A 22861-nucleotide genomic window follows, 5' to 3' on the forward strand; every position below is an offset into this window, starting at 1 on the left:
TTGGTTCATTATAGTAATGCTGATAGTGGTCTAGTGGCACCACCGGCTGGGCTAATGCGGCTACAGCATTTTGTCCGAAGTCAGCTTTAGCGGCTAATAAATTAATTCTGGTGTTTCTGTTTATTGTGGGATCCTGTAATATTTGGAAATATAGGCCCATGTCGAGCTACATAGTCAAGTCCTAATGCTTGGAAGCCATCTCCTGCATTATCACAAATAGCCCTAGCCAACCCACCTTTATGACTGAGGTTGGCGTTAGCTGGATTCACTAGCACATCCCCTTGCTCTTATAGCGCATCCCCTGTAATTACCTGCACCCTTATCCTGCCTCCCATATATATGGGAGTATACATTCTGTTTGGATTTATAGGTAACGGAAGATTGATAGGTTTAGACAGTGGCGCGTGAGGAATAGGCCTTGTGGAGTTTGCGACGGCAGTGGTGGATCAAGTGGCAGTGGCAGGTTTGGATATAAGGGCACTGTGGAGGCTTCATCAGAACCGGAGCCTTCTCTGTCTATCTGTCTCCTTCTTGCCTTCAGCCTTCTACATAATTCTGCCTGTAATCCCTCTGGTTCTACTCTAGATGTCGCTGATTACTTGGGGCTTTTGGAGGTGCAACTCTTTCCTATTTTAGTGGAGTTGTGATTGATCCCGTTCATATCGTACACTTTTATTTTTAATTGTGATGTCAGTGGTATATTAGTGGGTGCCAGGTTCCCTTCCCTAAGGAACATAGCCACTTCTTTTCCATTAAGTGCTCTTATTAACTCTGGCCACGGCCATTGTCCTCCTTCTACACTTATTTGCCAGTGATTTTCGCCTAGGTATTGTAATCTGCCATTATCTGCCACTACCCTATAGGGTAAGGCCATGTAATTCCTACATGAACGACTTCATGAGTATATTTCGGACCTTTTTCAGCCATACTCTTGCAGGTTTTTATTTCTGGGATTATCAGGACTTATTTAGATCTTCTCTGAGTCTAAGCGTGCATGCCTGTCCCCTCCTAGTGGCGTAATAGCTTCTCTTACTAGTTTTGTGTCCGAGATGTTCTTCTTCTATATTCTAGTTATAATTTAATCCTTTTTTATAAGTTTTTTAGTTTACTCTAGCCCCATGCTGGGCACCATGTAGAATTTCATCAGAATTAATATCCCAAATATTAATCCTCTACTCGCTACTCTGTCATACAGCTTGATAGAGCATGTAAAAACACTTCCTCTTACCTCCTCAGAAGGTGGTGTCTTTGTGCCTCTGGGCTAGAGAACCAATGAAATCCTTTCCCTTTCACCGAAGGGGTGTGTACCAAAGGAATTCTACTCACGGAGTAAGATATACGAATCGTCCTTTATATGGACTTCGGTTTATTAAAGAACAAAAGGATTACAATTATCTTAACTCAGAATATAAATAAAATAAAATAAAGCAAAACCAGTGACTATACAGAATCTGAAAATGGTTTTCTTTTAAGCAGAGGCATAAAAATACTTTTTGATCACGCAGGATCAGATAGTTTTTCTTCCTTCACAAGAAACTAAAAACAAATAACCTTCACCCGAGGCACAGCCCTGAACCTTCACGTGTTCGAAGCTTATATACGATTTTCACTTGTGGTTTCAAGTTTTCGCTCAAAACCGCAACACCTTCTCAACGGTGTCCAGATGCAGTTACGAGCGAAAACTCATGTAGAAAACAGAAAGCATGCCATTATTTGGGTCTTTAACAAATAGACAGAGGTTAGGGGATTTATGGTTTTTGAGCACTCGCCTTAAAGCTGTGTGTTTTAGCGCTGGCTGTAAAAAATAAAAATAAAAACAGGAAGTAAAAACAGGATGCATGTTTTTACTGGGCTTTCTTCAGATTTAAGCGTTCTGTCAATTTTTCCATTTCATCTATTTGTCTAGCAAGGTTAGACAGTCTCGCTATTTTCTCATGTCTCTGACTTAATTTCCTAATGTATTCAGTCCTCCTGTATTTAGCACGTTCTTTTAACATTTCAGCTTCAGCTTTCATTTGATTTAACACACTCAGTATGTTATCACATTCTTTCACTACACAATCATTTTTCCATTTCAGCTTTTCAGTTCTTTTTTTCCATATCCAGCATGTCGAGCTGTAGATCTCTCGGGTCTTGCTGGATGTGCATAATGTCCGGAAAAGCTTTCTCAGCGGCCCCCGAACCAGAAGACTTTCCAATCCGTCTTCCTCCATGTTGCTGTCTTGCCCTCCTCCTTCTTCTTTTTCTCCTCGCATGGTTCTGTTTCCCCAGACTGTCAAGGTTTGGGTCCTTTACATAGTATAATTATAATACATTTTTAAATAATTTTCACATAACATCACACAACATAATACATCAGCTTGTATTTTACATTAAGCTGGAAATAATGGTAGGACTGAGGCTACATATATCTGAGATCCAAATCTCCTATAACATGTTCCCATTTTACGTGTTTTAGAACATAATTAGATTAACAGCCCGCGTCATTACGTCACCGAGCCACGCCGTCCGACGTCCCTCCAGAATTTCACGTATCAACATACAGTTCGTCTTCGTTATGGTATCGTATACAGTTTGGGGTGTTTTTATTACATTTTTTACGAACGCTTTAAGTGCAGTTAATTATTTGTCATACTGTACTTGCTAATAGACAACTGCTTGAAGCCGTGGGCTGCATCGTAAACCGCATACTTACCGTCTATATAGTAGCCGAGATACATGTATTTTTCCCCACTACAGGCCTATAGTAGGCAAGTATGCGGTTTGGGATGCAGCCGAACTCTCTTGTCCACTGTAAAACGTAAAACTGCCATGTGTGATCGTGTCCTGTTGCAAAAAGCAGTGAAAACTCTCACATGAGATTCATAATGTGATTAAGGTGTTTACATGTCTGTAATACACGTTCATAATGTGACTAAAACAGGAGTACTCCACCTGTCTTAATTCAATTATTGCTTACTTCGAGTATGACCTTTATTAGATTAAGGTAAGTAAATATTGCTGTTTACATGGTAGTTTCTTAATCAAAGTATGGTCTTAATCGGGTTAAGAGTGGATTATTGTTGCCCATGTAAACGCAATGACTCAGTACTCTGGTGAACATGAGCGCGTGCATGGTCCGGAAGTGTAGTTCTCGTCGGCCATGTTTGTAGTTGGCACTGCCTTCTGGGAACTGTAGTTGCGAGCTCACCGCGAAGTGACAATGATTAATCTATGGGAATAACATGTAACATTATACTGTACATCTTTAACTACACCTGTTAAGAAAATGACGGTGATGACCTTTAACCTACACCTGTTAAGATAATGACGGTTGGTGATGACCTTTGACCTACACCTGTCAACACCTGTCAACATAAATATGATTGATGATGACCTTTGACCTAGACCTGTCAAAATAAGGTTACAAATCATACAAACCACTCCTCTCTTTCTTGCTAACTTTTACACATTTAGCGCTTCGCATTTTAACAGCGGAAAAAGAGCAGTCTATTTATTTTACCAAATAAAAACATGATGAGCCAGGTGAATTATTGACGGGTAAATGATCAACCGGTGAATGATCGACAGGTGAGCAGGTGTTTGGAATCTCCCCTTGAAAGATGCTCTGATGTGGCGCTCTTGCTTTCTGTCACAGGAAATGGAGATTTTAATATAGTTCATTATGAATGTGAAATAAAATCTCTCAATGTGTTCAACTTATCCATTATTAAATATGTATATACTATCAGTTTAGTATATTTTAGGCATGCCACTGGAATATTTCTGTCAAAAACATCACTTTCAGTTTTATTATTTTTTACTGTGCTAATCAGTAAAACTGTGAACACCTTGCGAAAGCAGCATGAGGCTGCATTAAAGTGGGCAGATCACCTGGAGGCCCTGTTGGAGCAGCAGAGAAAGCAGCTGTTAGGGAAATGATTTATATTCCTCTTCCTCTAAAAATCTCCGCCGACGCCGGTCCCAAGCCCGGGTGAAAAAGGAGGAGGGTTGGGCATCAGGCTAGCACCCTGATCCCGTAAAATCTATCTTGCTATGGAAACAACAAGCAAAAACCAGCGGTCTAAACAATACCGGCGCGATGACCCTGTTTCTCCCTTGATGACGGTGCTGGAGCAAAGCCGAAAGGTCGTCCAGCGCCCGATGCAAAATGGGATACTCGACGCCAATACGATCACACGAATTGGAACCTGGAACGTGCGAACGTTGTACCAGTGTGGGAGACTGGAGCAGCTTCTGCACGAATTCGACAATTACCGGCTTGACATTCTTGGTGTCAGCGAAATGAGGTGGACGGGTAATGGAAAAATGATAAGCGACGGGAAGATCGTCCTGTATTCGGGAGCCAAAGAACATCACGTGCACGGCGTCGGGATGGTCCTGAGCAAAACCGCGGCACAGGCAATCGTTGGATGGAAACTGATCAGTGATCGCATAATTACCGCCCGATTTCAGTCTCGCCATGCTAAAATTACTGTTATTCAAGTCTACGCACTGACAAATGAGGCAGATGATGAAGAGAAGGACGCCTTCTACGACCAGCTGCAAGACACAATCGCGGTTATCCCCAACCATGACATAAAGATCCTCCTTGGCGACATGAATGCGCAACTCAGTAGCGACCGGCAGGGCTGGGAAAACGTGATCGGACCTCATGGATCGGCAGCAGTAACGAGCGATAATGGACAGCGTCTCCTATCCCTATGCAATCTTAACAACCTTTGCATCGGGAATACATATTTCATTCACAAACGGATTCACAAAAAGACGTGGCGGTCACCAGATGGGGCCACTCACAATGAAATCGACTATGTATGCATCCATCGACGGTGGCTTTACGTGACGTACGGGTTTTTCGCGGCGCCGACGTCGGATCTGATCACCACTTGCTTGTGACTTCAATCCGACTAAAATTGAAAAGAGTGGCCGGACACAACACCGTTCGGTCATTTGCCTCCGAGAAATTGAAGGACCGCGTGAACGCCGAGCACTTCCACATTGAACTCGCTAATCGATTCCAGATTCTTGACAACTCGGCCAGCATCGAAGAACAATGGGCACAGATCAAGGATGCTGCCATAGAGACGGCAGAGAGAACGATTGGTCGACGGCGTGGAACGCAGCGAGAACGGTGGATTCAGGACCAGACATGGTCGTTGCTCGATGAAAGACGGGTCAAGAAATGTCAGCGCGATCAAGCAAAGACCGAAGAGGAGCGAAATGAAGCATCGTAGGCGTACCGAGAACTCGACCGCAGGGTCAAGAGGAGTTGCTGGGGCAGACAAGAAGGACTGGCTGGACCTTTTCATGTGGTCAGAGATCTCACTCGGGCCCGAAGCGGTTCCACTGGGCCGATAAGGGATACAACCGGCAGGATGCTAGTTAGCAAAGAAGAGCAGGACGCGCGTTGGGTGGAACATTTCAAAGACACCCTAAACCAGCCGGCTCCCGTAGCCACGCACGACTTTACAGTCTTTCCTCCTCCCTGTGAGCTGGAAGTGGACATGAGCGACATCATGGATGCTGAGGTCGCTGCAGCGATTCGTCATCTGAAAAACAACAAAGCACCTGGTCTTGACCAAATCTCGGCAGAAATGCTGAAAGCGGGTGGTGATGAAGTTGTACGGGTGCTCACTACGCTGCTCAATGACTGCTGGCACATGGAACGTGTCCCAAATGACTGGAGACAGGGTGTCATCGTCAAATTACCTAAGAAAGGTAATCTCGCAGACTGTAACAATTGGAGAGGCATCACCCTTCTGTCTGTTCCAGGCAAGGTATTTTGTCTCGTCCTCCTCAAACGGATACTGCGAGCAGTCGATCAGGCTCTACGGGAAGAACAGGCCGGGTTTAGAAGCGGTCGGTCGTGCACTGAACAAATCTTTGCTCTTCGAAACATCATTGAACAAAGCTCCGAATATCAGAAACCGCTCTTGGTCAACTTTATAGACTTTAAGAAGGCGTTTGACAGCGTCCACCGGAAATCGCTTTGGAACATCGCACAGCTATATGGCATTCCACAGCGGTTTATCGCCATTTTCCAGAACTTATATCAGGATTCTAGCTGTTGCATCCGGACGGACACAGGTCATACGGCCTTTTTCACCATCGAGACTGGAGTCAGACAGGGCTGCATTCTTTCACCATTCTTTTTCCTCATGATGATGGACTTCGTCATGCGACGAGCACTAACACAGCCAGCGTCTGGAATTCCGTGGACAGGCCAGGGACGCCTGACCGACCTGGAATTCGCCGACGATATTGTGCTATTGGCGCAGAATGGGAAAGTCTTACAGGAGATGACCACTAGCCTGGAGCACGAAGCAGCCAAAGTTGGGTTAGGGATTAGCACTGACAAGACCAACGTCATGGCCGTCGGCCGGATGACGCCGGTGCGGATCACGGTGAGCAACCAGCTGATCGAAGAAGTCAAACAGTTCACCTACCTTGGCAGCATTGTGGCTGCGGATGGTGGGACTAACGCGGATGTCAATCGCAGAATCGGCAGAGCATTTGCAGTCTTCCAACAGCTACAACCGATTTGGGCTAGGCGAACTATCCACACCAACAGCAAACTTCGCCTGTTTAATAGCATCATCATCCCAACCGCCATCTATGCATCTGAAACTTGGAAGAGCTCGAGGGCAGTCATCCACAAACTGAATGTGTTTCAACAACGATGCCTGAGAAGAATACTCGGTGTATCATACCGTGATCGTATTTCAAATGAAGAAATTCTAAGAAGAACAAACTCCCGCAGCCTGGCAGAAATGGTCGTAGAGCGAAGAATGCGCTTTGCAGGACACATTCTACGGATGTATGACCACCGCCACACAAAGATCGCGCTGCACTGGACGCCGCCACGGGGGAAGAGAAGAGTAGGGTGGCCGCAGAATACATGGCGACGAACATTCATGGAAGATCTATGAGCGCTCGATGTCAAGTGGGAAGATGTGGAAATCGACGCTTCCGACCGAGCCCGCTGGCGAATGCTTGTTGCCCGATGCGCCCCGCTGCGCGGACGGAACTAACTAAACAGTAAAAAGGGTGAAAACATTTTTTTATAGAAAAAAAACATTAAACAGACCTACAAGGAAGTGTGAAATCTAATACTGCACAAATAACACTGATGGTGATTATAACTGAACAGGGATTTAAAACACTGTTTGTGTGCTTTTCTCTACTGCACTGCAGTTGTGAAAGTGTGTAGCGCTGCTTGAAATTTCAGATTAATAGTTTGCTAACCAGTAATGCTGCAGCAATGTGCAGCTGAGGACCTGCAGATTATAAACTGCTACACAGTGGACCAAATTGTCTAGGTTCGATGTGTGTCATCAGTCACAAGAGACAAGATAAAGGTTAAAAGTAATTGGCTTTACAGATATAAAAGAGCAAACATCATATAATTATACAATCATGTGCATGAAATGGCTCAAGTTTCCATTTTTGTTCTGCTCGGGTCAATTTCAACCTTTACTTACTTTTAGTTAGACTATTATATAAATTATGAAATTGGACTCACCCCTTTGTGTCCCATAGGTCTGCATTAGCTGACATCACCAAACTGTGGACTCAGAGGAGGTCCACAAGGGCATAGTGTGCCATTTAGGCCAGAGCGGAAATTGAACACAGATGAAAGTTTCATGTCATAATTGATGACATAATTACAGGAAACCAACACGGTGGCGGTTGGCATCACTGGGTTGGGACTGAAGTCATGATGGTCTGAAATGGCGTAGAGGCCAGAAGTGACTCAAATATAGAGGAAGACATAGATGATGGGGAAAATGGAAGAAACTAACTGGCAAGTGGAGTTTAGTTGAAAAGTGCAAAAGAAGGAAAGATTGGAGTTGAACATCAGGTACTGAAAGAGAGAAAAATGATATCCAGTCTATAAGAAGGAAAGCGTATTATAAGGTATTGGTGAAGTTCATGTCAGAAGTAGTAAATAATGTGAATCCTTTAAAATTGACAAAAACATTGAAAGAAAAGATTGGAAACATTGAAAGTGCTAAGATGTTGCGAAATGGTAAAATGATCCTATTCTGTAAATATAGCAAACAACAAAAGGCAGCTTTAGGGATAAAGACCTTATTAGGACAAAATTAACATGTAATGTAAGGGGAGAAAAGAAATGGATGAGAGGAATAATCACAGGAATACCTAGTAATGTTTCTGTTGATACAATTAAGAAACGCTTGTCAGGAGCAAACGTGATGGATGCAAGCAGACTGAAATGAACTTGAAACAAGGAGAAGATTGGTAGGCTGTCAGTGATGTTACATTTTGATGAGCACAAACTGCCAGATTTTTAGGAGTTATGAGTTACAGAGTTCAACCATATATCCCACCCCCACTGAGATGTTTGAAGTGCCAGAAGTATGGTCATGTGGCAACAGAATGTAGAGGAAAACAAACATGTGCAAGGTGGGGGGATGGGGACCATGAATATGGAAAGGGTGAGGAAGGTACCAAGCCAAAATGCTGCAACTGTGGGGGAGAATATAGCATGGGATACGGAGGATGTCAAGTATGGAAAAATGCTGCTAAGGTACAAATTGTTAAGATAACAGAAGGATTAACATATGCTGAAGCAATCAAAGGATTTCATGTGACAGAAAGAAGTAGAGAAGATAGATGCAGTCTCGAGAATGAGAAACGAATGTCTGAACCAAGAAAAGGCAAATGAAAATAATATAATGGCAGATAAATTGGCATTCGTTACTTTTATTGCGGAAGTGAACTGCTCGGCCTAAAGTGTGTAGAACAGAAAAAATTTAAATAATCATACGAACAGCAGATAAGTATTTGAAGGTAGATGGAATAACAGTTGATCAGATAAATGAAAAACTAAAAATGCAAGTTACTAATACCCAGACTGCACATGGAGGCTCATAATGGTGATGATAATCTTGCACTGGAATAGAAGAAGCTTAATATTAAATGGGCAAGAATTTAAAATATATAGATAATTTCAAGACTAAACCTCATATAATATGTGTACAAGAATCTTGGTTAAAATCATATTTAAACTTTGTGATTTCAAGGATATTCTGCAGTGCGCAAAGATAGGATTAAAGGAAATGAAGGGGAGTAGTAACTTTTATTAAACAATGAGTAACATACCTTGAGGTGAGTGTGAATGAGGAATTTGAATTAGTAGTGGTTGAAGTAAGAGCTGGAAATCAGAGTATAAGGGTAATTGATTTTCATAATCTGTGTAAAAGATTAAATAAGGACTTAATTAAAAACATTGGAGGAGAAGGAAACTTTACATTAGTGTGGACTTTAATGCGCACAGTACATTGTGGGGAAGTGAATATAGTGATCAAAATGGGAATACTGTAAAACAAATGTTAGATTGTAATGATCTGGTGTGTCTTAATGATGGAAGTAAGCTCTGCTTCAGCACCACAAGTGTTTTGGAAAGCACAGAAGCACGTGGCTATGAGGCAGGGCGGCAGAAACACACACAGCTGGCAACCAATGAGGGGAGCGACCTCACGCACTCACCTTCCCCCTTCCTATACGTACTAAAATAAAATCATTTCCTGTATTACTTGTATTCTGTCTACACTGTTAGACATTTTATTGCATTTTTGCGATAACTTACTGGCAGCACTATTGCCAGTAATTTACTGCAACTGCCCCTTTACAGTAGCTTACATGTAAATGTGTTTTACAGTATGAGGCCCTTACCGCAATTTAATTTTACAGTATGAGGCCCTTACCGCAATTTAATTTTACAGTATGAAGCCCTTACTGCAAGTTAATTTTACAGTATGAAGCCCTTACCACAATATAATTTTACAGTATGAGGCCCTTACCGTACTCTCACCAAAGCAGTTTTAAAAAAGGACGTAATACCATGGATTCAATCATAAGCCTAGAATCAGAAGTTAGAAAGGCAATGGTGAATAATGAAATCTTTAGTAGGAGTGTTTTTTGATGTGGAAAAAGCATATGATATGCTAATATAAAGAGGGACTCCTAATCAAATTAGATAAAATGGGAATTAAAGGTAAACTATATAATGGATAATGGATTTTCTAATAGACAAGACCTTCTAAGTAAGCGTCGGTACAAGGTATTCTAAGATATATAATATTGACAATGGTACACCACAAGGAAGTGTGTGTAGCCTAGCTATTTTCGACATTATGATAAATTACATTTTTTCAGGTATTGGACAAGGAATGGGGAAATCCCTTTATGAGGACGATGGTGCATTGTGGAAAAGGGGAAGAAATGCAGCATAAATGGAAAGTAGTATGCAGAAAGCAGTTAAAGAAGTAGAAAAATTGGCCAATAATTTGAGCTTCAGATTGTCAGTAGAAAAAACTAAATTGATGTGCTTTTCAAAGAAAAAGAAATCCCCTAAAATTATGTTCAAACAATATGGTCAAACATTGGAGCAAGTTCCAGAAATGAGGTTTCTAGGAGTATGGATGGATTCAAAACTAACCTTTGCATCTTATATAAAGAAAGTAGTAGATACATGTAAAATGGAATAAATATATGAAGATTTCTGATGGGGGTAGATTGGGGTGCAACTAGACAGTCATTGAAAAGAGTGTTTTGTGCAATGATAAGATTAATAATAGATTATGGTAGCATGGTGTATAGCTCAGCACCATAATATATGCTAAAGAAAATAAGTGGCATACAGTCTCAAGTCCTAAGAACAGGATGTGGGGTGTTTAGAACATCTCCCGTCTCAGCTATACAGGTGGAAATTGCAGAGATGTATTAATTATTAAAGGAGTTAAGGAGTTTTGGAAGGAATGCTGATAAAGAAGCAAAGAAAATAGGAATTGACTGTATAGAATGAGCCCTACGGTGGTTATACCTGTGATTCCTCCTTGGCTGTTTCAGATGCCAGTGGTTGATTTTCAGTTGCACAGTAAAATATATTTCAATGCTGAACTTTACAGTCCATCCCAGTAGGTGGCGGTAATGCACCTTATGCTGGTTGGCCAACCGCCATAAAACAACAGAAACGAAGACGAAGGAAACTCACACACACTTGGTTTCGGAGCTTCCTTCTCTACACGGGCTTAGAAGCTCTGATATTCTGTGTGACATCACTAAAGGTGAGTTCATCCGAAACTGACCACCTGAGCTACTCGGTTAACAGGTTAGTGGAGATTCTGGAGTCATGAATCTCTGTATTTTTCTTCCAGTGTCCTGATTATTAACACCTCTTATAATGAAATCAGAGTCCAGACGGCGCTCTTTAAGAAAATCTCCACAGACTCCTGCTGCTACTGGCTCAGAGGTAAAGTTTAGTCATGTGTCTGATTTCTCTTTTCATTTTTAAACTCTGAGAACTTGTTTATAATTAACTAACTATTACAACACTATATACAACAAGCAGAAAACTTCCCCGCAAACACCGCGCGTTCTGATGACGTCACCAGTTAGTCTCTTTTCGTCAGTGTGATATTACTCTATGACAGCGTTGTTACTTTACCACGTCTTGGTAACGTTTATTTTTATATATAATCTTGGCTAACGGTCCAGAAACGTCGTGGCCACGTCCTCAAAAAAACTGTCTAACTAGTCTCATTAAGAACGATGTGAAGACGTGTTTTTATTTATTGTTTACAATAATTTATTGTATTCAGTGTTTACAACAAAATTGGCAACTTATTCATGAGCTTTTTTATATAACAGACTGAGGACGCAATCACATTTGTGTAATTCAAAACCAAAGTAGAAAACAAACAAAAAAAAAATTAAATAAGAGATCATTTGTAATCAACAAATCTTTAAATTATTCAACAAATAACATTCTGTTCATTTATGCCCACGATTCTAATACATCTACCACATTCAATCATCATGTATTTTCTAACAGCATAGTTACACAAAACGGATCGACCGCATTAATACACACGCATCATAGCTAACCATTCGATACACTTTTCTTACATCATCCATATTCACCTAAACCATGCTTAAGCTTCAAATTAAAACAATACTTACCACAAAAGGTAATTTCAGAAACAAATTCACTTGTACCACAAAATGTATACATTGTGTGTGGATTAAAACTGTAAAAAGTAGGGTTCACACCACATTCATTAGCAGACACATCCTAAGCATTTTCTGGTCAACAAAACTCCATTATGTCACACACATAGACAATGGCCAGTAGCGCACACATACGTTGAGATCCAAAGTCTGTAAATCACACTCCCCTACAGAACTGTCAGTCAGGGGAACATGGAAGGGTCATAAATCAAACAGTTTAACAAAGTTCATGTTATTACTACTAATGTAATATCCGCTTCACATATATCTTTAAAAATACTGTCAATTGTTGGAATATCCTTCTTCACTTCTTTGAAAAAAATCATAATAATCTTCAGCCACTTGCAAAGAAGAATATAAATTAGACTAGAACTGAAACAACTCTAGTAATTACTCTATGATCAGAGTTTTCTTCCTGATTTACTAATAAGATACTAATCATTTTCTTTCTTGTCTCCTTTTTTCCTGCTTGATGAAATATGAACTGTTTTTTTCTCCCTTTTCCGTTCATTTAGCTCTGGATCTTACATATGCACCTTTGGTTTTCCTAATATATGCTTCATCTAGCTCGGATTGTAAATAAATAGCTTTTTCCTTGTTTTTGTCTCGTAAGAACAGTTTTCAGTAACAATGATTTATATCTTGAATTTAAATTCTTTTTCCTTTTTCATTTATTCAGATTTTTGCTAAATGTAATTGCGTATTCTCTAATTTTGTATTTAATATATTCCCATTTACTGCCACTGGACATATCTTTATTTCTAATCTCAGTAATCATTTGTTTAATACAGGAACAATAGTTTTTTTTTTTTTAGCAGCTCGGCGTTAAACTTCTAGTAGCCTTTTGTTCTTGAAGGTTTTTCTTTGCTTTTATATCAAGATTAATAATATAGTGATCTGTAAAGGGGCATTAGAAATTATACACAATTGGTAACCAAATTGGAGATCTCACTTGTACCTAACGAATAATCGATTCTTGATCAAGCGTTTCCTTTTGGTTTAATCCATGAGAACTGTCTGGAAGTGGGATTTAGTTATCTCCAAATATCTACCAGTAAATTGGAGAGACAGATATCTTGCAAAATTCCCTTCACTTGCGAATTGCATTCCCTTCACTTGCGAATCAGGCATTATATTGAAATCCTCTCCTACCAAAACATGACTGGTGGGTTAGTTAGTTTTAAAGTCTTTTACCCTCAGTTATTGTCAATAATAGATTCTTATTCTGGAAACGGTTATTAAAACCGTAAACATTTACCAAAATGATGAAATTCCGTCTAGGTGAAGAAATGTACCAATCCAGTGTCCATCTTTATCCACTCTGTGTTATCTTTTTCCCTGGACATTTGTTTAAACAGATAGCAACTCCAGCGGATCGATTTGATCCATGATTAATCAGCATGTCATCTCTCCGTTGTCTTTGCCAAAAAATGGTATCAGAAAACTCGAATGAGTTCCTTGTAAACATATAAAGGATCTGTGAGTTTTGATTTTTGCAAAACAGAAAAATTGTCTTCTTTTTAACATCTTTTAGACTCAATTTAACGAAGAAAAGGAAATATTTGAATTCAATGAGGACATTTAAACCTATTGAACGATTAAAAACGAGATATATAACTAGTACTATAAAATTCTCTGTTACCTACAACTCAGCAGATAGTGCAAAAGAGAATAAAAAGAAAAGTGCAGTTTCAGTCTCCTGTAACAGCAGTCCTCCATCTCACCTGATCGCACATGGAACTTGTTAATACCGGCTCATATAATACGTTTACCATCTATATAAGGAAGCCTGCGGATTTCCCCTCCTTTCTCGCCTGAGGTGGTACCCTGGTATCCAGATAACTTGCTGTCATTTTATCTTTGTAGAGATATTATAATAATTATAATATAATAATTGTCATGGGAGACAGGTAAACAGCCGCTCATATATTCGTGAGTTGAGATTGAAAGGATTAAATGATCCGACTCCCCGACCATGGTCGTTGGGACATACTCACTACGTTTCAGCAACGTACTATAATCTGTAACATCACCACGACGAATATGAGAATCATGAGGTTACGTGGTTGGAACGTTATTTGGTACTTCGTTGTGACTAATATGATCCGGTGATGTTACTTCTTTACAATGTACCAGTTTGGTCTTTGGAACATGCTCGCCACGTTCCAACAACGTACAACTATAACATTGCCACGAATATGGGAATCACAAGGTTACATGGCTGGAATGTTAATTGGTACGTCATTGCAACAAATATGGTTATTGTCTATACAACGTAACTATGTTAGCTGGGTTCAGTTCAGGGCTCACACTTCATGTGGGCTTTAGATTATTAATATAGGAACTGATTTCATTTCATGTTTGTTGGAAATTCTGAAACAATTAGCAGAAATGTGTAACACTTGCTCCACTTTGTTGTTTGAATGATAAAGTCTCTCTTTAGACATCAAGACCCTGAGACTCTTAGAGCGCTTTTTGCTGAAGATTCCATGACACTATCTATAGTGTCATGGAATCTTCAGCAAAAAGCGCTCTAAGAGTCTCAGGGTCTTGATGTCTAAAGAGAGACTTTATCATTCAAACAACAAAGTCGAACAGGTCTGCGGATTAATGCGGAGTTATGTCTTCACAACGATTTTGATGAAGATTTATGCACAAGTTCAAAACTAATGTTTATAGTTTCGTAGCAATTCATAAAAATATACATTATCATTAAAAAGATTTCCGTCATTGTTTCAGATACATCAATAAAACCAGTGTGATATGATTCTAGTGCTATAAACTTAGGTTTCTAAATAATAATCCATGTGAGTTTGTGGTCTGAGCCAGAGTGCTGTAAACTTTCTGCCACTTTTGGGTAATATCCATTTTTTCAGCTCTTTTGTCGTCATAAAGATGAGCCAGAAAAGAATGCTGCTTAATGGGTGCCAATTATTCCACTCCATTCTACATCCACAGACAAAAACAAAAGAATAATGTGTGAGCCAGCAGATGAAAAAAGCCAATACTTTTGGCCATAACAGTTACAAGAAACTCTGTGAAATCCTGTACGGATTAATTATATCGAACAAGTCTGGGGATCACCATAAAAGTCCCCAGGGATTACTGGAGTTTTAAGCATGCATGTGGCATGGGCTATAACTTCACAACTGATTGATAGTCAGATTCTTTTTTCAACAGAGAACATGTTTTGATTATATTAATGCTTTAAACCATTGTATTTGGAAACATAAAGTTCCATGTTGATTTCTAAACACATACAGTGCTTCACCTTTAAAAAACATTGATGCCCAGAGTAAGGTCATCTTTGTAGGGCTAGTCTCTGAATTTTATAAACATATAAATATTTACATTAACTATTTCTGTGTGATTAGTGATGAGAAATTATGTGTACGGGCAACTGACTTGTTCATCTTGGCTCTTAACAACAATCAGTCACAGTGGTTTTTGTATTACTAAAATTGGGCTGCAATCAATGGAATTATGTTACAAATCTAAAATGACAATTTTATTACACATGTACAAGTGGTTACAAATCGCAACGTTACAAATCTAAAATTACAAAGCTGTTACAGCCATTAAAGTTGGGTGATTGGGTGGTCAAGCCGTATTACAGTATCGTAGGAGGCGTTTCCAAAAACAATTCCATAAACACATGGGGATAAAATCTAAAATGCACACTTAAATAATTTTATTGTGTTTTCCAGATGTACCACTGCTCAGATTGTGGGGAGAGTTTTACTAAAAGTCATCATCTCAAAGATCATGAGTGGATCCACACAGGGGAGAAGCCATTTTACTGTGGACAGTGTGGGAAGAGTTTTACTTTTCAGAGTAATCTCCAACGACATGAGCGCATTCACACAGGAGAGAAGCCGTATCACTGCTTGCAGTGTGGGAAAAGTTTTACCCAACTATGTAATCTCCAGCGACATGAGCGCATTCACACAGGACAGAAGCCGTATCTCTGTGGACAGTGTGGGAAGAGTTTTACTTTACAGAGTAATCTCCAACAGCATGAGCTCATTCACACAGGACAGAAGCCATATTACTGTGGACAGTGTGGGAAGAGTTTTACTCATAAGAGCACTCTCCAACAACATGAGCGCATTCATACAGGGGAAAAGCCGTATCACTGCTTGCAGTGTGGGAAGAGTTTTACTTTTCAGAGTAGTCTCCAACGACACCAGCGTATTCACACAGGAGAGAAGCCATATTACTGTGGACAGTGTGAGAAGAGTTTTACTTGCCAGCGTACTCTCCAACAGCATTTGCGCATTCACACAGGGGAGAAGCCATATCTCTGTGGACAGTGTGGGAAGAGTTTTACTTTTCAGAGTAATCTCCAACAGCATGAGCTCATTCACACAGGACAGAAGCCGTATCACTGTGGTCAGTGTGGGAAGAGTTTTACTCAACCATGGACTCTCCAGCGACATGAGCGCATTCACACAGGACTGAAGCCGTATTACTGTGGACAGTGTGGGAAGAGTTTTACTTGCCAGCGTAATCTCCAACAGCATTTGCGCATTCACACAGGAGAGAAGCCATATCACTGTGGACTGTGTGGGAAGAGTTTTACTTTTCAGAGTAATCTCCAAAAGCATTTGCGCATTCACACAGGAGAGAAGCCGTATCACTGCTCGCAGTGTGATAAAAGTTTTCGTGACCAGAGGACCCTCCACAGCCACCAGCAGAGTCATACAGGACAGAAGCTGTACCTCTGCAGAAAATGTGGGCGGAGCTATACGCATTCAAGTTCATTAAGGGCGCACAAGTGCTCTAACATAAAACCATCAGATTTTGACGTGAAGTTCTCAAATTAAAATATGTGTTTTAAATTTTTTAAAGTGTAGGTAAAGAGACATTCAGGCATTAAACTAGAATATATTATTTGTCATGGACTCTAGTATTCTGTTGCATGGATTTTATTGCTTACTCTCTGGGTTTTAGCAAAATTCATGATTTTATGTTGTTTTCCTGTTTTCCCCCAAAGGCTACAATATATAAACTTTTTAAAATAATGCATTGTGCATACTATCAAGCTGGACACCTTTCTAAGTGACAGGTTACAAATTCTGCTAGATTTCCTAAAGTTTGTGAGATTAACAGCCAAGATCAAGGTGTAGTCACAGAGTTTGGGGGTGTAGTCATCAAGTCCCAACATTAGTCAGTGACTGGGAAATTGGGCTTAAATTCATGTAGTGTGCACTATGCTTACTGTCTCCTCTATTGCTAATGCTGAATAATAGACCTTTATAACCTTTATAACACTGAAAATGATACAAATATTCTGTTTGCAATAAGATCTTATCAAACGTATCTAGATTTAACTTTCTTTGTCTCCTCCTGGATATATTTGTTTCTGTGTTTCGACTATAGATAGTTAATTAGCAGCAGACCTGTTCACAAGTCCCTGAGGTCCAAGTCAAGTCTCTGAGGTGGAGTCCAAGTCAAGTCTTTGTTCTATTTTTCGCAACAGTGTATGAGGCTAAATCAATTTTGAAATATTAAAACTGATTACTTCTGCAATGTCTTGTTCATTTATTCAAAATTGTCTAATAAAGCACACAAGGTTTTACTTAAATCATTATTTTAAAATTAAATCATTAATCAAAAAACTAATTTTCAGATTATTACATTTGATCCAAAAGTTCACCATATAATTACAAGAAAACAGAACATTCATAGAAACTTCAGGAAAGATTACTTTTTTGCTATTTAGTGCAACATGCCAATGTGCTGTGTATTTTGAGCGATTTGAGTTGCCTTAGTTTGCTGTAGTTCTCAAGCAATGATGGGTAAAGTAGACTTCCACTGTAACAAAACCCCAGTGTCAATAGTGAAAACTGCTTCCAATGCAGCACTGGATGTAACTGAGCTGGCCGAGACAAAACACTGAAGTGATCATGCATAGAGTGTATTTAACCTGGTAAACATGGATATTATATGTATATGGTAGCTAATACTTGGGGGGACATGAAAAGGACACGGAAACCTTTGTACTTCTTGAAAATGGACTGAAGCAAGACCCTGACAGCTGTGTAACACTGCAGCTTCCCTTCAGATTAATTGATTGCTTTTCAAATGAAATGACACGAAGATTATCACAAGGTAAGTCTTGGCTATATTATTGTTTGTTGTTAATTTATGTAACATCACTTTTCCAATGTGTGATGAACACATGCCTTTAGATACATGATGTGTATATATAATAATGCTGGCTCTGTGTGTTTAGAGATGAATTGTGATATTTGCTGCTGCAGCACTTATTGATAGAGAATGAATGAATGAGAAATAAATAGAAAAATATGGTGTGTGATGCTGTCGTGTGGGGTCCTGTAATCGGGAATGCCAAACCAAAATGACTTGTTTTTCATGAGTCTTCAAGTCCAAGTCAAGTTTATTTATTTATTTATATATATATTTATTTATTTCTTATATAGACTTAAGTGCAACTTGAGTTCAAGTCGCAGACTCGAGTTTCCATCTCTGCTTACTAGCAAATGCGGCTAATTTTAGTATTTACACAGAGCGGTTAGCATGACTTAGCTCGTTTCAGCTAATTTGAGTATTTACACAGTGATTAGCATAACATTAACTTGCTTACTATCAAACAGTAGTTTTTTTTAAGATAAAGAATTTAGGTTAAATGAAGTGTCACTAACTTGTGTATTCTGCTAAAGCAGTGAGAGGTGTGGTTTTAGTGAAAATAGTATTAACTGCCGCATACAACATGACTTACGATACTACCATATAGGCAATACTACTGTTATAAATACAGTGGCATTGGTGGTATTTTGAAGCTTTAGTATCATGATACTGCCATAGTTCTGGTATATAGTGCAACCCTCCTGAGCAGTAATGGGGTTCAACTTTAATTGAACTGAGTTCTGGGCTGCTCGCTGCAACCAATCCTAATAGAGAACTGTTCCACCTCACCTACCGGCTGAGGGGGCATGGCCAACACAGCCAAAAGTTTTCAGTGTTGTTCCCTTTCACACCTAAAAAAACTGTGCAATATTAGATATAACAAAACAGAAAATAGAAAACTATTATACTACTTTATATACTAAAAATATTTAAGTCAAATACTCTGTTGATATGCATCAAGTGAAATATTATTTTCCCGTATAGTCATTATTGGTTAAACCTGTTTTCTAGAAATCTTTTACTTTGTTCTTAAAATGGGCTGTAATGACTGTGTTAAAGAAAGATGACAAACTATTCTTTCTCTTGAATGGAGAGAAAAGAAGCAGAATGTCAAATTCATTGGTGAAAATCCACACAATTTATGTACATATGCAGCAAATTTTAAAGTGTTAAATTCACATTCACAGTGTGAAAATTAATTTATCCAGTGTTTATATAGGTCCACACTAAATAGAGTTACATTCACACTTTAAGTAGTGTTACAGTTTTTTTCTATACTTGTATAGTGATAAATAAATAAAAAGCACTGTAAGTGTTCGCTGTTAACACCTGTGTTGTTTTTTTTTTTTTTTTTTTAACTCCTCACTGGATAGATTTACACTAAGCAAGGGTTGAATCTACACTAGAGGTGTCAATAGCTCAACACTAAGGGAGTTATTTTAAACAGTAAATAGTGTTCATATTCAGATTGGTGTAATTAAATGTCTCTGTATGCCTAAAAATCCAAGCCTTTAAAATATGTGTACACAGCCAACACATCAGTTGCTGTATCAGGTTGAACTTTTTATTTTCAACACAATGTCTGAGATGTAACAAACCAGCATAAAAGGAGGTACAATATATTCACCATCATCTGACCCATATTTAACATACACGTTGCAGGTGCAACTTAGACACATCATCAGTGATGTAACCTGGGGTCATCGGGTGTTTCGGGTCTTTCAACATCATACACCCTCATCTGGGCAACCCAGCCAGGGATGATCAGTCCCCAACTTGTGTCTAAGTAGCTTGTGTGGTCTGCGGATCACCCCTTTCAATCCATATCTAGATGCCTTCTCAGCGGCTTCCTGATGGCTTTCTTATTGTGCAGTCGCCTGATTCCCAGGAGCTTCTGAACCCTGCAGAGAGACTGGCCACCAACCCCTTAGCAGCCAACCTCGATGGGGAGGAAGTGGGTCTTCCATCCCCATGCTATGGCATTCACCTGCCAACCCCTCATACTTGGCCCTCTTCTATTCAAACGCCTCTTCCATTCGGTCCTCCCAGGGCACAGTCAATTCCAATAGGACCACCTGCCTTGATGATTCTGAAAGGAGGACCCTATCAGGCCTAAGCGTGGTTGTGGTGATGGTTTCTGGGAATTTGAGCTGCCTTCCCTGGCCAACCTTTAGCTGCCAGTCCCGGGCTGTTGCCAGAAGTCCTCATGCTGGGTTCCTCTCCAGCCCTAACAAATGCATTCAAGTGCTGTGCTGGCTGCCAGTGCCTACTGAGAGAGATCCCTGTGCTGATGGCTTCTGTCATGACCTTTAGCACCTGGTCATGGTGCCACCAATAACCCTCTCCCAGGGCTTTAGGGCAGCAATTTAATATGTGCACCAGTGATCCTCTTCTTTGGCACAGAGGGCATGCAGTGGTGTCTATCAGGCCCCAGGAAAATAGGTTGGTTGGGCTGGGGAGGACATCGTAGACTGATTGGATAAGGAACTGCATTCAAACTTGAAAGACCAAACTTTTTGGCCCAATTAATAGGGGAGTAAAATTGTTTATTGTCATGGTTCTAATAATTCTGCTGGGGTCAAGATTTTATTTAATCAGTACTTTAACACTACTTAAATCACATTGTTCAAATGAAGGCAGATGGTTAATGATTGTTATCCATTTTGGGGATACATTGTTATTCTAGCTAATGTCTATGGCTTTAACAGATCCAATCTTAATACTTGTCTCTTCATAGAATTAACTTCTAAATTAATATCTTTAAAGATAAAATATCCATCTACATCCTTAATTTTGGGTGAGGACTTTAATAAGGCTCCTGATTTATGTTATGACAGATTTCCTCCTAAATATAGCACTACCACCTCTAATAAAATAATTAGCTATGCATGTTCCAATCTTTCACTGGTGGATATCTACACATTCTTATATAATGACGTTTCCTCCTTCTTTACTAGGTTTAAATCTGACTTGACAATAATCGCGTATTAATCTTTGGCTATTATCTGATAATCTGATTTCTTTTGTTAAATCGTGTACACTGCACCATTAACTGACCATGCAGATATTGAGTGAGACATTTCTGACATTACTTGTAGCTCACTAAGGAAGCCAGGATATTGGAAATTAAATACCTCTCTGTTACAGAACTCTAATTATTGTTTTGGTATTAAAGGAATAATGGATTCTTTTAAAATAAATAATAATATTTCTCATACCTTAAATTGGAAATTGTTTAAATATAAATTCTCTACAAAATTTAGATCTTTGCAAATCAAAGGGATTACAATATGAATCTTTATTAAAAGAAATTAACCATATTACTGGTCTTGCTTTTCCAAATGATGCAGAGAAAGTAAGTCTATATTTGTTAAGAAAAAAAAATAAATGGAAAAGGCTAAAGGGGCTTTTGTTAGGTCTAGGGCCAAATGGCTAGAAGCCGGGAAAAAAATCTCTACATACTTTTTCAAATTGGAAAAAAAATGAGGCGAACTTAAAAAAAAAAAATCCTCTTTTTGTATATTGATGACACTGTTCTATCGGATGAGAAAATAATTTTAAAAATTGTTTGACTTTTATCAAAAATTATATACATCATCCTTTAACCCTGATCTGACTGATCTGTTGGGTTTTACAACCCTTACACTCCTTGTATAAGTATAAATAACAAAAACCTTTGTGAAAAGATATCATTGACAGAACTAGATTATATATATATATATATATATTTTTAAACCCTCCTTTTTATTAAAGCTCAGGACCTGATGGTTTGCCTTTTGAGTTTTGCAGATTTTTTTTTTTTTTTTTTGGGGGGGGGGGGGGGGGGGGGGGACATATTAGAAAGTTTATTTTAAATGTGTTTAATGAATGTGCTACAAAAGAGAACTTGCAGAATCTATGAAACAGGGAGTAATTTCTCCTATTTCCAAAACCTAATAGACATTTTGTGCTTAGATAACTGGTGCCCAATTATGTTAATTAACTCTGATTACAAATTATTAGCATCTCTATATGCCAGTAGACTAAAACCATGTTTGGAGGAAATCATATCTGTCACCCAGTCTGGATTAATGAAGGGAAGAAATATTACAAATAATATGTGGTGTTAGACCTTTTAGATTATTCAGATCTAGTAAATGCGGAAGCTCTTATTTTGTTTTTAGATTTTAAATATGATGCACACATTTAAAAATATATTTTTATTTTAGTAACTGAAGTTTTAAATCTTTACACTGTACACTGCTCCCAAATTAAAGGTATTGAGATAGGAGATCTCACTTTAACTATTAGTCAACTCACCAGTGCCACTTATTTATTTCTGAAGAATAAAGGTCAGGGCCCTATTAGTCTGGAGGCACTTAAATTGTTCTCTTATGCCTCCCATTTATCAGTGAATCAGTCTAACAATGAAATTATGGAGGTACACCAACTAGATGATTCATGTACATCTGATGATTCATGTACAGGTTAAACAGGTAGTTAGATACTTGGGTATAGTAATTAGCAAATCATCTTCAGAGAGAATTACAGAATTTTCACAAAGATTACAAAAAGCAAAAAATATTTTTAACTGTTGGCTTCAAAGAAATTTATCTATTCAAGATCGTGTGTTGATTTCCAAGGGTGAAGGGATCTCCAGACTATCCTGCATTATCCCTTTATGTAGATTCTA

At 39.0% G+C, this 22861-nt stretch overlaps 2 protein-coding genes across 2 annotated transcripts in view; one reads left to right on the forward strand and one right to left on the reverse strand.

The window, feature by feature from the left end:
• Window positions 1-22861, reverse strand: part of LOC108279549 (gastrula zinc finger protein XlCGF26.1) — a 144624-nt gene that overhangs the window by 88542 nt on the left and 33221 nt on the right. The gene's annotated exons all lie outside the window — the stretch shown is intronic.
• On the forward strand, window positions 10951-17568 carry LOC108280044 (zinc finger protein 501). Its single transcript, XM_017494789.3, has 3 exons — window positions 10951-11093; window positions 11184-11278; window positions 15744-17568. The coding sequence occupies exons 2-3, from the start codon at window positions 11210-11212 to the stop codon at window positions 16860-16862; spliced, it is 1188 nt and encodes a 395-aa protein (XP_017350278.2). The 5' UTR covers window positions 10951-11093; window positions 11184-11209; the 3' UTR covers window positions 16863-17568.

This window comes from Ictalurus punctatus, chromosome 19 (genome assembly GCF_001660625.3).
Source record: "Ictalurus punctatus breed USDA103 chromosome 19, Coco_2.0, whole genome shotgun sequence".
In the NCBI taxonomy this organism is placed as follows: Eukaryota; Metazoa; Chordata; class Actinopteri; order Siluriformes; family Ictaluridae; genus Ictalurus; species Ictalurus punctatus.